The sequence below is a fragment of the Sminthopsis crassicaudata genome, chromosome 3 (assembly GCF_048593235.1).
Source record: "Sminthopsis crassicaudata isolate SCR6 chromosome 3, ASM4859323v1, whole genome shotgun sequence".
NCBI classification, from domain to species: Eukaryota; Metazoa; Chordata; class Mammalia; order Dasyuromorphia; family Dasyuridae; genus Sminthopsis; species Sminthopsis crassicaudata.
The window spans coordinates 556,491,799-556,507,919 of NC_133619.1; the positions used below are offsets into that span (position 1 = coordinate 556,491,799).

Here is a 16,121-nt window from a genome sequence, read left to right on the forward strand (position 1 = left end):
CAAGAAGCCCAAGAATCTCATTTTAAATATCATCAGGCTGCTCGAGCTTTACATTTACAATTTGGAATAAGAGAGGAAAGCAAGGAGCACAGTAAAAGCTTGTACAGCTTGTCTTCCTTTCCATGCTCCTACACTCCCTCCAGGGAAGAACCCTCATGGTTTGAGACCTAATGAAATTTGGCAAATGGATGTAACTCACTATAAATCTTTTGGTCGTCTGTCTTTTGTTCCTGTTGTTGTAGGATTCACTTTTGCAATACCAGCAGCAAAAGAGACAGCCCGATTGGTCACTGAATTCCTTATACAAGGATTGCAATAATGGATGTGCCACAAGCAATAAAAACAATGGACCTGCATATACTTCTAAACATTTTGCACATTTTTGTGCATAGTATAAGATTTTACATACCACTGGCACACCCTTTAATCCTCAAGGAGAGGCAATAGTAGAGAGGAGAAAGAGACATTAAGATGCTTCTCCAAAAACAAAAGAAAGGGGGAGCTACAGGTAACGGTAGAGAACTTCTAAACATAGCCCTTTATACTATTAACTTGTTGATTTTTGACAAAGATGCACTGGCTCTGGCAGACAGGTTTTATAACCCACTAGAAGAGCAGTGTCCAGTGCGAGCAGCTCCACTGTCTTTAGATAATCGCCAGGTCATGTGGAGAGACCCAGAAAGTAGTGAATGCAAGGAGCCAGATAGGTTAACTGCTTGGGGGAGAGGGTTTGCTTGTATTTCTTCAGATGGAGAAGGAATCAGATGGGTGCCAACGAGCCATATTCTCCTTGTCCATTGGAGAGAGACAGAACAGACCCTTGAAATGAAGAAGACCCAAGAAACATTGGGTGGTTCTGTCGCTGACTGTGCCCACCACTGAAAGGGCATGGCAGTTATGGCATTTGACTCATAGACATCAAAAATTGTTGATAAGACTGCTGCAGGAATTTAAAACTAGCAGGAATCATTGGATTCCCTGAGACATGAAGTAATGGACTGTAGATTGGTTTTGGACTATCTCTTTGCTGCTGAAAGAGGCATATGTGTGATTGTTGTTTACATACCCTCCTTCTAGGACTTCTAGAAATCTTTTACACCATCATGTTGATTTATATTTTTATATCACTACTTGCATGTACAATTGATGTTTGTTACACCACATTGAGCCTGCACCAGCTGTGGGGGGTGCCATCACTACTAGTCTGTGTTTTATTGCATTGTGCTTGTATAAAATACTTCCCATGCTTATAGATTTATGTATTCCTGTTCCAAGTTCAGCCCAGAGCAAACCCTCTAACAATATCTGGTTTGACTCCCCATTTCCCTTTGGTGTTTTCATCTCCCTTCCTGAGCAGTCAGAGAGGGCGTGACCACCTGTGTTCTAAAACAAAAGAAAGCATGAGTTGTGGAGAGCTGGAACTCTGAAAAGGAGTACTTAAGATTCAGTATAGTTGATGACAATTTTCTAGCTATTGATATTTTTCATGCTAATCAAGTACATATGCTTAAGGTAATACTATGATGTAATAGCTCTCCTGACAATTTGGAGCATGCTCAAGTGTGGTTGGGCATGTTCTGTATGAGGTAGTGACGTGATTGTGCTGGAGTATTAAAACAGTCAGACACAGGACTCTCCCTTTTTTTTGGCCATGAGCCCTCAGCTGCAGCTCAAAACCACTGAGAAGACATCTAGACTAGCTAGACTCCATTTTGGACCAGCCACATGGCAGCTCTCCTGCCTCCTTTACTTCTCCACCTAAAGACCAAGGACTTAGGTTGATCCTGAGGCCCTATAGAGAGCTTAGCCCGGAAATTACAATCTTAGGATCACTTTATACATCATTAAAATGAGGATAACATCTCTTAGCCAACTTTTAGGCATTGCAAATCTCAAAAGAGAATATATTTAAGTCACTTTAAAAATCTTAAAAGCAGTAAAGTTTTAGGTATTTTTAAGGATATATGACTACTGAAATAAGATCCCTGACATTAAGATCTGGTATAATGCTAAGCAGGCAGAGGTCATTTTCTCTTAGTCAAGAAATTCAGTACCTGACTGGTAATTTTATTCATTGTCCCAATTTTTGTCATCAAACTACAATGAAGATGGCACTGATTAAAATACATCATCATCTATTTTGTCATTATATCCAAAGGATCATTGTATCTTACCACACACCTGGGAGCTCAATACTTATACATTGTGTATGTATGTGTGTGTATAGTTGTTTAGTCATTTCAGTCATGTTCAACTTTTTGTGACCCTATTTAGGAAGATACTGGAGTGGTTTGCCATTTTCTTCTCAAGCTCATTTTTTAGAAGAGGAACTAAAGTCAAACAGGATTGAGTGACTTTCCCAGAGTTATATAGCTAATTAAATATCTGAGGACACTCTGAAAGGTGAGTCTTCCTGACTTCAGGCCCAGTACTCTATTCACTGCATCACCTACCTACCCATTTTTATGATAGTTTCTCCTTGTTAAAATCAAAGTTCTTTGAGGACAGGAACTGCATTGCTTCTCAATTTGTATTCCAATCATTTTTGTTTTTGCATATAGCAAGTATTTAATAATTTTTCATTCATTCCTTCATTCAATCAAGATTTCAATATTTATGTTGATGTTCCTTTCAGGACTCTTACATCCCAGTCCAATTTCAGTCCTCATGAGCTCCTCCCTTTTGTACCATAACCACACATAAATTTCTTTCAATCTATCATTATATTCCATTTTCATCATAATTATGAAATTCCTTTATTCAATCATATTATTTTATCGTTACTTATCTGCTAAAGCTTCACTCTATCTAAATCTCAGTAGATTATAAAACTAGCTTCTTTACTTCAATATTTTCCAATTCAATATTTTCCCAAGATATGGTGCTACTCTGGTTTCATTTTTGTCCTTCCTAATCTCAGCCAATTCTATGGTCAGGCAATTGGGTACTCATTTACTCTACTTCCTCTCTTCTGGCTTGTGGTCTCATACATACAACTGAAATTGCTCTTTCTAAAGGTACAAATGATCTCAATGAGAAGCTCCATATCACTTCTCACCTCCATTAATGAATAGCCTCCTATTTGGTATACCTATTCCAAATTTCCCTGCTCTCCATACAAGTGCCAAAGTATTCTTCTAAAAACACTGGTCTTATCATGTCAAATTCTAGTGACTTCCTTTTACTTCTGGGCTCATAAAACTCCTTTTTTGGCATTTAAAGCTCTTTATAACCTTGCTGAAATCTACTTTCCAGGCTTATTATGCAATATACTTCCCTATCATGCAATGTATGGGTTAGCCAAACTGCACTTCTTACTATGTCACATAATATTTTAGCTCTCAGTCTTAGCATAGCCTGTCTCTCGTACCTGTAATCCATTCCTTCCTCACTTCCAACAGTTAGAATTCATAATTTCCTCTATAGCTCAATCACTACTTTCCACAATTGGAGTTCTAAAGCAAGCATCTGTGAACTTATTCTTATAACATAGGGATAACTACATGTCAACAATATTGGTTTGTTTGTTTTTTAATATTATGTTTTTTATTTAAAAACATGATTCTGATCTGGAGTCCAAAGGTATTACCAGAATGTCAAAATGATCCATGACACACAAAAAAGGGTAAAAACCCCTAACCTCCATTAAGTCTTTCTGATTCACTCATTATATATAATTACATTTGCATATATCTTCCTCAAAGTTTAAATTCTTTAAGGATAGGGACTTTTTCTTCCTGTATTTCCAACACCTAGTATAAAGAATAAGGATAAACGAGAGATCTCACTAATACAAGAAACTACCAAATGAGGAAATGGCCCCTATCAATTAAGACTTAGAGTTGCCTAGAGCACTGAGAAATTAGATATTTGACTAGGGTCACTCAGCTACTACATCAAGAGGTAAAATTTGAACCCAGATCGATTTTTCTTGCTTCAAAGCTGCCTTTAATAACTATAGAAAACTCTCAAAGAGCATATAGTAGGTCCTAATAAATGCTTCATTAGTATATTTTATAAAGTTTTTTCAAGTAGTTTTTACCAAGGCAATTTTTTTTCACCCTGTAGCTTTATTTGGCAGTATTATGCATTATACTATAAATACCCTTTCCTTATTCATAGCTAATAATTGATTATAATCATCCTGTTAATTATTAAATACCAACCAGGTAAATATCACTTTTTATCAACCAGTCCCTTCCTTCTTGAATCAAATACCACAGCCAGAGACCAGACTTTCCTAATGAATATTTTAATAATTTTTCCAAAAGGTAACAACCTCCTTTCTCAGGCTAAACCCAAGACTAGCTGATAGAAAAACACTTCATCTCTATCCAAAAGGGGTTAAAACTAAATCTTTTCTCTAACTTTAAGCCCTGAAAAGATTGCATTGCCTTAACTGTCTTCATGGAACTCTGCAAAATCTATACTAGTCTTTCTCCATATTTTATTTAGTCCAATTAAGGATAGAGAGGGGGACCCAAGGCTACTTCTGGCCAGTTTCTGTTAAAAGACAAGTACTCCTGTGCCACAAATTTTTATTTGCCCATCCCAAACTCTACTGCAATTGACATAGAACCCTGTGTCTCTCTCTTTTAAAAAAATTTCCAATTTCTCCCCTCTGCTCTTGCAAAATAAGAGGATCTCTCCATTATCATTACTTAAGAGGGACAGGTATTTAATGAAATTGATTTCCCTGTTATCTTCTAGGTATGTTAGCAAAATATTTTGTCCTACTTTTCTTTTTTTTTTTCCTTAAAAAAAAAAAAAAAAAAGTACATAAAATTACTACAATTGATGCTACTCAGTAGGTGCTGTTGAGTTAACTCTTATAACACTGAAATCTAGAAATGAAGAAGATGGTTATTCTGTAATATGTTATTTTACAATTTGATTTGGAAAGGTTTTCAAGTAGTTTAAAGTTCATGCATCCTGAATTATTTTTTTCTAAGCATCTTTTCAAGTGGCGGAGGGAACATAAAGTCAAACATAACTGAATTCTTGAGAGCACCAGTGAAAATCTTGGAATATTTTACTTTTTTCTTATCACGTATCTCAAACTCTGTTCACAATACTACATCAAACGGAATCCCAATTCACCACTGCTAGTTACATAGGTTTGAAGGCACCTTTGTTACATTCAATCACAAAATATCCAAATTTTGAGAGAAATATTTCCTCTTGAACTTTTAATTTCTTTGGATAAAAAAATTAAAAGCTAGGCACAAAATCTACTAATTTTAATGGGCTATTTGGCTTATGTCCAGAATGCAGCCACCAATGCAGAGCTGTACTATATTTCTGGACATTTAAAATTTGAAAAGTTGATATTTTATCATATGAGCAAAGCAATCAACTGTGCACATTTTAAAGAGAAAAATGAAAAACAAAACAAAACAAAAAAACAACCCAACACCTCAGACCAGAATACTGTAACAAAAGTCTTGTGGAAGCTGCATTTTATTTGAAAATCCACCCATTTTTGCTAACATACATTTTAATATTGTAAACAAAAATAGAATCTGCAGAGACAATGCAACAAGTATGCTTAACTCATGTATAGAATTGCTTTCCTACTACTGACTGTCCTTCTTAAGGCCCCTCTCAACCCAAATTTTAAGATGTATTTACACAAAGCACCGATCAACAGTGCATCTTAATTCTCCATTAACTAAACTCTTGCTAGACATCTGTAAAGACACTATTCCCTTATTTAAAAGGTACATGATCATAAACCTGGCATAAGCCAAATGAAAGGTTCCAGGATTTTGCCCTCCCCCCACATAATACCTCCTAGAGTTTTACTGAAAAGAAGGAAAGTCTTTAAAGTGAAAGCAATTTCTCACATTCATTTTGGAGAGGCCCTAATGTCAAATGTAGAGTAATGACATGCCAAGCACAAAGGAATAAAGTTCCTTCCAGATGCACTAATGTGGAATTTAAAATGTAGTGCTTTTCCTAGTCAGCAAACTGTTCCCTTGCAAAATCTAGGCACAGAATTGACTATACGGATTAATGCATTCGTAACTCTTCCCTAATTCCCATACAGACTGAGAATTACTAAGAGATTCATGTCTATGGACTTGCTGTAAAATATTTAGTGCTCTGTATGTCAGCTGAAAAGCATTCTGAATCAGAATCATTCTTGTGGATAAAAATCAAACATACTGTATACATCCATACTCATTTTCATAAGGAGGTTTGATACCATATTAATGTTACTTAAATTGATAATCATAAATAAATACAAATACATAAGGAATGTCTACTGCAAACTGAATATATAATTTTTTTTAAAGAAAAGTTAATTTTAGTTACTGTTTCTACATTTGAAGATTGAAAAGAAAGATACTGCATAAGAGTTATGATTTTGATCCCCGAAAAGAGTCTGTAAGTTACAGTCAAGGACACACACAGCTCTTCATTCCATACAGCTTTTCCAGATACAAATTTCACACTTTCTGAATAAGGGCTTCTCTCGGTAGGTTACTGATTATGGGTATTAATAAGGAGTTGAAAGAACTGAAAGGTTAGTCACCAAAAAGACAGATCTTAGTCTTAAATCATGGCAATTCTTGGCTTTATACTGAACTGATGCTTTCTCCTACAGACTAGTCCCAATTGCTGTCATGGGCCCCTCATTGAGTTCCTGCAGCATTCTAATTGAAGAGACGAGAGTTTATGAGACAGCAATTTGGATCCTGCTGGAAGTAGGGGTTTGCTGCTTGAGCACTTGTCTTTTTGGAACAAATGATTCCATTCTCTTCCACTGGATTATTACATAAACTGTATCTAGAAAAAAAATAAGAAAAATCTAAAATTAATTCATGGCATTAAAACATCTTTCCTCAGAAATAAAAATGTTTCATGCCCTTTGGCATTTAATTGTCACAGAAGTATAATAGCATGCTTATTCAGAAGTCCTTCATGCTCATAGCATGCTTATCAGAAGTCCAGGCTGTAAAATAAAATAAGCATTATCTTGCTAATCACAGCAAGAATTCACCAAGTTGACACTTAAGAAAAAAAAAAAAAATTTAAGTAGAACACTTTTCTATTACAAATTCAGAAAATCTTTCAATTAAAGCAAAAATTCCATTGTTTCAATTCTATAAAAACACAATTCAGGACGGAAAAAGTTTAGAATAGTGTTTCTAATTAATCAAATAATAAAATTCAGATATACACATACAACATGAAATCTAATTTTAAATCTCCAACTCTCTTTCTGTCTCTTCTAAAGCTTCAACAGGAAAATCAGAATTTATTGTTCACTAATTTAATTCTTTTATATTTAAAGAAATTAAAGTGACTTGGAAAGAATAATAAAGAAATATTTTCCAACAGGACTTGCTTCATTCATTCAAAAGAAACACCAAAAACATCTGACATTATCTTTAAACTGTTATCCAAAGAAGAAACTAGTAAAGTTTTTAAAAACTATGAAGCATAAAGTTCCCAACAATGGGCTGGTATATTCAAATTAGAGATGATAAACTTCTGGGAAACAAACAAACAAACAAAAAAATCAGGTTAAGTATCTAGCACGATTATTTATGATTTTCAAATACCCACCTGTTTTGTGTTTTTTTTTTTTTTGTTTTGTTTTTTTTAAACACAATATTATTGGGGGAGGAAAATGATGTTGACAAAGGTAGGGAGCACACATAAAACAGTGATCCTTCAGAGATTCTTGCAATGAATTCTTCAATTAGCCATGATCATATAAATAACATAACTAAAAATTTGTTCCTAACCAAGTTCTAACACATTTTGACAAAACTGCATTGCTCTCTTTACTTCCTTCAAGATAAGCATTTAGACCACCCATTTTTATAAGATGCTGTATGAATGCAATCATCCACTGTCAATGATGAAAGAATGTTATTTGGACATGAAGAATGATGCTTCAATTTCATACTTTTCATTTATAGTAAAAACTGTTCCCAAATGTTTCCTCTATTTATTTTGGAAAAGGAATTTAGATTCCATAAAGAAACAAGCAAAAGGAGAAGGGGAGAATTGTACTTAATGGCAATTAAAAATATATAAATATATATATATATATATATGGATATTTCTTAGAGTCCCCATCTCCCCCAACAACAAGCAATACCTAAAGTGTTTTATAAGAAATCCTCCAAAGAGAGCTCTGCAAAAGGGTCCTTTCCTGAAGCTCTGTGAGGACTGTGACTGGAGGGGCTGGATGCTGCAGACAGCTGGGGGAAAGAAGACAGAGAAAGGGAAAGAAAAAAAGGTCTCAGAATGACAGAACATGAAAGTAGAAAATGTAATGAAAGAAGAAGTGGTTTTGATTTGTTGACTTTGATAAATATAAAGGCAGCCTTTGGAGAATGGGAACAAAACAAAAAGTTTGGTGGTATGTGAAGTGAAAAGATATCCAATGGCATGTTTCTTTTAGAAAACAAGCTTCTTACTAAACAAAGTCAAAAGAAAAATTATTTTCTGTCAAGTGATCAACATAAGTTGACTCCTTGTTAAGATAAGGATTGATCTCTTTGTTTCCCTCCCTCTTTCCCTCATTCCCCCCTAAATGAAAGAAAATGGAGCCATTTTCTCTGTATAAACTCTTTCAAAAGTCAGCCTGGTTTCAGGATATGAAAAATATTTTCTTTCTCAAAGAGGTGAAAACACTGTCCCTTAAAGCACAGTTACAAAATATTAACATATATGACCATCTTCCTTTTTCTTGGTCTTAATGTCTTTCAACTTAACCACGCAATCTTAGCAGTTGGAAATGACTCAGGAGGTTAAATTAATCTAACATGTACTTAATTAAAATGCAAAGTTGAGGTTCACTGATTTAGTTTCTTGTATTTATATAAAAAATCCCCTTGATAATTTTTGTTATTGCTTAGCTGTACTGTATACAAACTGGAGAAATTAGATGAACTCAGAAACATTATCTAGAATCTATCTACAGACCTAAGTATTAACTTCAACCTAGATTTTAATTTCAATTGGCACATATAGCACCTGAGGTTGGTAAACACAATCAACTTAATCCTCCACCTCAATCCTAATGACTTTCTATGGTCAATCAACTAAACATAAGCAGCAACAACATAACTTTAAATTATCTTCCCATCTTTGCACTCTTTCCTACATAACATTATGATAACTGCTATGTTGATCTCCCATTAATATAGTATTTAATCAGTTAGTTAACTGAAAACAGTCAATTATATCTCAATATTTAAAACCAACATGGATTATAAATCTCAAAGGTTGGTAGTTTAAGCTTGACTGTCATTTTTTTACTCTTCTTTAAAAAAGAAAAACAAAACAAAGAGGCAGGTCATACAGCCTTTTCTAATTTTGAGCAATTCTAAGAAATCACTTGAAATAATTCCACAGTTTTGAACGTAAGAGTACAGTTTGCAGGGTTAGAAAAGTCTTCGATTGTCACATCCAATTTTCTTATGTTCCTACTCTACATATTGATTTCATTGTAGGATATCCAGTTATGATCAGATAGTTCAGGTAAGAGGAAGAATGGGTTTGAGGATATTAACACAATATTGCTTAGGGATCCTGGTGTTATCCCCACAAAAGCAAAATACATACATATGCATATACACATATGTATTTGTATGTATGTATATGTATAATCTCTTTTTAGTCCAAATAAGGACAGTTTTGTTTAAGAGTTTTACTATCTTGTATTTAGAAAGTCAAAGATGCTTACAACTGAAACATTCATGTTTGACAAAATGTTTCAAATGAAAAACAAAAGAATTTGACACACAAGAAAAACTGGTAGGAAAAGAGATAAATTAGGAAAATAGGGCTTAACATAATCATATACCATTTTCCATGTTACTAAGGATAACTTCAAGATTATGCTCAGGTGAATGAATAGGGAGCAGCAGCTACAGCTCTATAGTTCTGGCTTTCTTGGCTGCCTAATATCTTGAAACATCAGCATAACAAAAACCCTCATGACTCTATAATCCAAGGGGGAACAGAAAAGTTGGAAGCTCAGGTGAGCAGGTAATGGGAAAAAGAGAAAGTAACAGTAATAGCGCAACTACTGCCAAAGCCACGCAGAACTACATGGGATCAGCTCAGCAAGCAAAAAAGTATAGGGAAAGCTGGTCTCCATCTGGAAATAAAAAATTAGCTAGGTAAGCCTTTAAAACTTGATGTGAAATTTAACTGAAAGAATAAAGATTAAATAGTCTTACTGAACATTTGAAATGAATATGAAGAAAGGAAGGCTTGTAAGGAAACAAAGCAAGGCCAAGGAATTATATTAAAATATAAGGTCGTTTAAAGAAACATTACCTTTTATATCCATGAATTACCAGCCAACTAAGTTGTCACTGAGATAAAATGATATTACATATACCATTACAAGAATCCAGGCCTCAAGGCTATTCATTTCAAGTGATTTCCATTACATCAAAAAAAAAAAAAAAAAAAAAAAAAAAAGTTCAGTCAATTTGCTACAATGAGATCTAAAATGCATAATATTTGAAATGGGTCTTTATATCAAAGATGAAAAGAAGTATTAACTGATCATTTGATTTGCCTCTCAAAAAAAAAAAAAAGATTTAGAAGCAAAGTTTAACATAAATCAAAGTAGAATGCTCTAAAAGTCTTAAGTGCTAGAATTTATTTTCCCCTAAGTGAAATCCCATTTAGTTCCTGAAAACAAACTGATTTTTAAACAGAAAATCTTATCTTTCAAAAACTAGTCCCCTTGTTCATTTTCCAGGAAAGAAAACTTTTGTACAATTAGCATAAAATGAAGAAAGATTCTCAAGAATTGTACTTCAGCTTTAGAAAAAATAGAGGCACAAAAATCATCACCTCCACTAATATACTATATGTTGAAAAAACAGAAATGGACATGGCAGAGATTTTTCATTACTCAGAATCTTTGAGGCTAGAATAATATAAGAACAAATATGAGAATATGACTGATAAAATTTTTAATAACCTTTTCTCACATATTATGGAGTCAACAAAGGAATCAATTTCAAAGTTAATGTAGATGGACTATACTGTCAAATATTGACAATAAGAATCTTAAAATATAAAATAGTCTGTCATTTTTGAAACTGACAACTCAGTTTCTGTAAATGCTTAATTTACAACTATGCCATTTTAGAACTATATATATAAAAATATATAAAAGCAGAACTGGGCTATAAACATATATGCAATATTATGTATTAGTCCTCCATATTTAAAGATGATGCTATTACTTGTACACATCTGAAGTAGTAGCTGTATAGTTTGATACAATTAATATTCATCAGTTAGTGTGGCTGGCAACTCTGCCCCTCAGAACCATGTTTATTACTTTTAAAATTGCAATCCCATCTTGGATTATAATAATTACACATCAGGTGTGTTATGTAACGTAACTGTATGCTGTTTTTGAGACTATCATCCATCCCATTTCCAATTGCCCCAGTGGCTCACCATCCTGTTCACAATCTCCTGAATCGTTTAGTCCTATGCCAAAGCAAATAATATATTGTTGCTGGAAATTACACTTCAAAGCCCACCTTTATCAACAGCAGACTGTTGTTCCAAGAAAACAGATGTGATATACAAAATGTTGGTCATGTGAAAATTTAGTTCTAGATAATGATGATAGAAAAAAAAAAATTGTTTTCCAAGTTAGATCTAGATTTGAATCCTAACTCTTCTAGTTAACTACCTTTATGACCCTGTGCTAGTCATGGTGTTTGTGAGGCTGAATTATTATTACCTACAAAATAATTATTTGTAAACAAAATGCTATATAAATGTGGCATGATGATAACCCTGAGTTCTTAACCTTTTAGTCAAAATGGCAAGCTAAGAGACTATCATTTAGGGACTACTTAAGGTAATTAATTTGGAGGTGAAGGGAGTAGGGTTTATGAGAAGCAAGAGTAAGATGACAGTAGGATTTGTGGTGGACATATAAACCACAACATATGGCATCTGTTTAAATATATGAGATGGAGGAGAATAAGGAGTTGAAGATAATGCAAACCTGTGAGATGAACAATTAAATTTTTGGTCCTTTAGGATTACAGAATTTCAGAAAAAGGCTGGATTTGGGGGAAAAGATCCTGACTTTTAATTTGGACAAATCAATCGTAAGATGCTAATTACACATATCCAGTCAGGAGCCAAATCTTGCAATTTCTACCTTCATAAACATCCCTTATACCTACTCTCCTCTATTCATATATTCACCAACCTAGTGTAGGCCTAATTATATCTCACTACAACTGCTGCAATAGTTTCCTAATTGCTCAGTTATGTTATTCCCCAATCTAATCTATCTTCTGCATAACTGCTAAAATGATTTTCTTAAAGTGCAAATCTAATCACATGATTCTTCTACTCAAAATCCAATGGCTTCATATTGCTGCTGGTATCTCGTATAAACTGCTCCTTTGTTTAGCATTTAAAACCTTTCACAACTTGGCCCTGAGTAACTTTATTTACCTTAGTTATACATTATTCTCCTTTCCATATTCTATGACATAGCTAAATTGGCCTTCTTGCTACCAGTTATACACAACACCATCACCCATCTTCATTGTAATTATGGTTCCCAAGCCTGGAATGGACTCCCACCACAACTATGCCTACTAAAATTGCCTAGCCCCTTTGAAATTCTATTCAAATAATATTTTCTAAACAAAGTTTTTCCTGATCCTCTTGCTACTATAGTGGCATTTCTCCACCCAAAATTTACTTTGCATTTATTTACATATACTCACTTAGAAATATATTATTGGCTCTTCCAAAATTTAAGTTCCCTGAGGGCAGGGACTATTTAGATTTTGTAATCTCTAGTGCCTATTAAATTATATAGCACATAACTGCTGCTTAATAAATGCTTACTAATTGAGAGAACCAGTTAGTTTTGATCTAATAGGCAGTTGGTAATATAGGACTACAACTCAAAAGATATCTATATAAATACATACATGTATATGGAGATGTGTATGGATGGGTCATTTTTATAGAGAAAACAGAACTCATCATAACTGATGGAAGCCACCAATGAAACAATAAAGAAAGAAAAGGCCCTACTTCAGAGGTTTAGGGTGTATTAAAGATGGCTCATCAAAGGAGACAGGAAGAGAACCATGAGAAAACAATGACACAAAAACCCAAAGAGGAGAAAACAAGGAAAATGTTGCAGAAAAGTTGAGAAAGACTGAGAAATGGTCATTATCAGATTTGGCAATTAAAAGATCACCAATAACTTTGGAGAAAATAGTATCAGCTAAGTAATAAGATGAGGAATCAAACTACAGAACGTTTAGGAGTGAGAAGGCAATAAATGTAAACAGTTATCAAAAAATTTGATTGAGAAAGGATAGAGTAGTACAGTCATACTGTTTTCTCAGAGTAAAAGCAAACTCTTTTTCTTAAAAACAAAGATTACCAAATAATTTGAAAGATCAAGACAAGACAAGATCAAGGGACTAAAAACAACCTTCAACAAGACAGTGATTATTATATTATGCAAACAGAGTGGGAGCTCAAGCATCATCTAAACATAGGAAAATTACAGAGAAACAAAAATTTTTGTTACTAATATTGTGAACCAAAATTATTCAGAATCAAGTACTCTTAAAGATGTTCACTATCAAGGAAATTGACACTATCCTTAAGAATGCCTTACATAAGATACAAAGATTAGGGGGAAATATACTTGACAATTAAACCTAGAATGTCCATTATGTTGTCATGAAAACATGAGATAATTCAAAGCACCTTATTTGCTTGAAAATCTCAATGTATATTAAGAAGGTTTCAATCAGTTAAAAGTGATGCCTCATTTTATTTTTTAAAATAACAAACAAGTTCTTCTAACAGACTAAAAGTAGAAATTCAGGATTCCAAAAGCAAGCTAGCTGACACATTCTATCCCACATATAAGCAGGAAGAACAAAAAATTTTAATTAGAAGATCTGAACTGAAATCTTGACTCTTGACAATTATGAGACCTTGGGCAAGTTACTTCTTTATTTATAAAATAGGACTATGTGCACTACCTATCTTACACAAGTTTGTCATGAGGAAAATGTTTTGTAAAAATCTAGAAGAGTTCTATAGGTGAATTACTATTAATAACTGAAATCATGCTAGGAATACAGTAAAGGAGATAAATAAGAATATAGTACAGGAAATAAAGCTGAGGCAGCACCTACTATATACTAAACATGATACAAACCACAATTGAAAATGTAAATATGTTTTAAAAAATTATTTATTTTCTCAGCTAAATGTGATATATTAAGTGTAAGTTTCAGAAAAATCAGTTTCCTACTTTATATAGCAAGAAGGATCAATTTCAAAATAAGCATTTTGAAGAACACCAAATTAAATGGAAAAGAGAATAATTTTATATATTGCCATCTATGTGCCTGGTGCTGCTCTAAATGCATTATAAGATACCTTAGTTGATCCTCACAACACTCCTGCAAGATAGGTATCATCATCATCATCATCATCATCATTATTATTATCCCCATTATATATTTGAAAAAACTAAAGCAAACAGAAGTTGTGACTTGTCCAGATTACAGAGTTAGTAAATGTAAGAAAATGGATTTGAACTCAAATCTTTCTGACACCAGACCCAGTACTCTTATCCAATGTATCACCTGTATATTCTCACAAGCATGTTCTGTTTTCAATGAAATCATAATATAAACATAATTGATTCTACAGGTAACAGGGACACATCAGATTATAACCTTTCACGATTTGACCCTGATTGACTTTACCAACCTTATAATATACATTTACTCTCCTTCCCATACTCTATAGTGTAGCTAAACTGGCTTTGTTGTCCATTATATCTCCACAGGCAAGGAAGTAACATGGTCAGGCCTATCCTGCAGGAATATCACTTTGACAGCAATTTGGATTATGATTTCAAAATGACAGACTTGAGGCAGGAAGACCAATTAGGAAGCTATTATAATAGTCTAGGTGAGTACTGAATTTAAGTTGTAGCCATGCAGAGGTAGAACTAAGACATAATTTGAATGGATTTGTGTGTGGTGTCAATGAAGAAACCAGAATGACTTCTAAGATGTGAATATGGGTAAATGGAAGGATGGCAATATATTTCATATAAACAGAGGTGAAAAGTGGGGGTGAGTGGAAAATAATAAACTCTGTTTCAGACATGTTAAATTTGATATGCCTATAGAGAGTGAGAAATGTTCAATAAGAAATTGATTATGTGATTCTAGAGTTCATAAGAGAGACTAAGGCTGAATGTATGGATCCAGGAGTCATCTGCACAAATATGATAAACTATAGCAATTCATGAGGTCACCAAGAAAGAATGTAGGCAGAAGAATCTTAGGGGGTCCAAGATGAAGCTTTACAATAAATCTAGGCAATGAATGACAAGATGATGATGCCAAAAAGTAGATAGGTAAAAGAACTAAGATGAAAGATATATCCAAAATGTAATGGTGGTCAATGTCAAATGCCACAGAGAGATCAAGGGGCTAAAAAATAAGGTATTTTTGATAATACCAACTCAAACATCTCAAATCAAACTCTTTGATGTTATCTATCTAAAGGACTGAATGAATGAGTGACATTGTTGACAATGCAAAAGGTCTTTTTTTTTTTAATAAAAAATTTTTAAAATAATTTTGAAATTTTAAAATTGTTTAATAAGGGGAAAAAAGAAATCCAGTTGGGTAGAACAGCTGAAAAATGAGGTGACTGCCAAGAGTGACTATTCACAAGCAAGTTCAAAAACAAAAACAAAAAAATTCTATGAAACCTAAATATCAAATAAAGTTAGTTCTTAGATATTCGAGAAATTCAGTAAGAGACCATTTTTATAGGACAAATTATTTCCATATCAAGAAACAACAATGGCCTCCATTGAGAATGGTTAATGGTTCTCACAAAAAGTCTTTGTTTCCATTCAGACATTTTACTGATGGAAGACTTTAAAATCACTCATCACAAAACAAGTAAAACAGCTGAGCCTTTCTAGACAGAGCCCTTGTAAATCCTGACAAAGGATCAATTATCAGTATAATCAGAAAGCCTAAAAGAACCTATTTCTGACCAAAGAAAAAAATCCCACTACACACTAC

The 16,121-nt window shown here is 33.6% G+C and overlaps 1 protein-coding gene across 22 annotated transcripts in view; it reads right to left on the minus strand.

Annotated features, from left to right (window-relative positions):
• Window positions 1-5,442: 5,442 nt before the first annotated feature.
• Window positions 5,443-16,121, minus strand: part of PICALM (phosphatidylinositol binding clathrin assembly protein) — a 124,704-nt gene continuing 114,025 nt past the window's right edge. For 14 of the 22 annotated variants that reach the window (XM_074304669.1, XM_074304659.1, XM_074304650.1 and 11 more), the window contains 2 exons: window positions 8,117-8,219; window positions 6,684-6,792 (listed from right to left, as the gene is read on the minus strand). In XM_074304669.1, the coding sequence (XP_074160770.1) occupies window positions 8,127-8,219 (93 nt within the window). In that variant the 3' untranslated portion in view covers window positions 6,684-6,792; window positions 8,117-8,126. Of the gene's footprint in view, window positions 6,793-8,116; window positions 8,220-16,121 lie in introns of all 22 variants that reach the window. The other 8 variants (XM_074304657.1, XM_074304655.1, XM_074304660.1 and 5 more) reach the window with 1 other exon arrangement.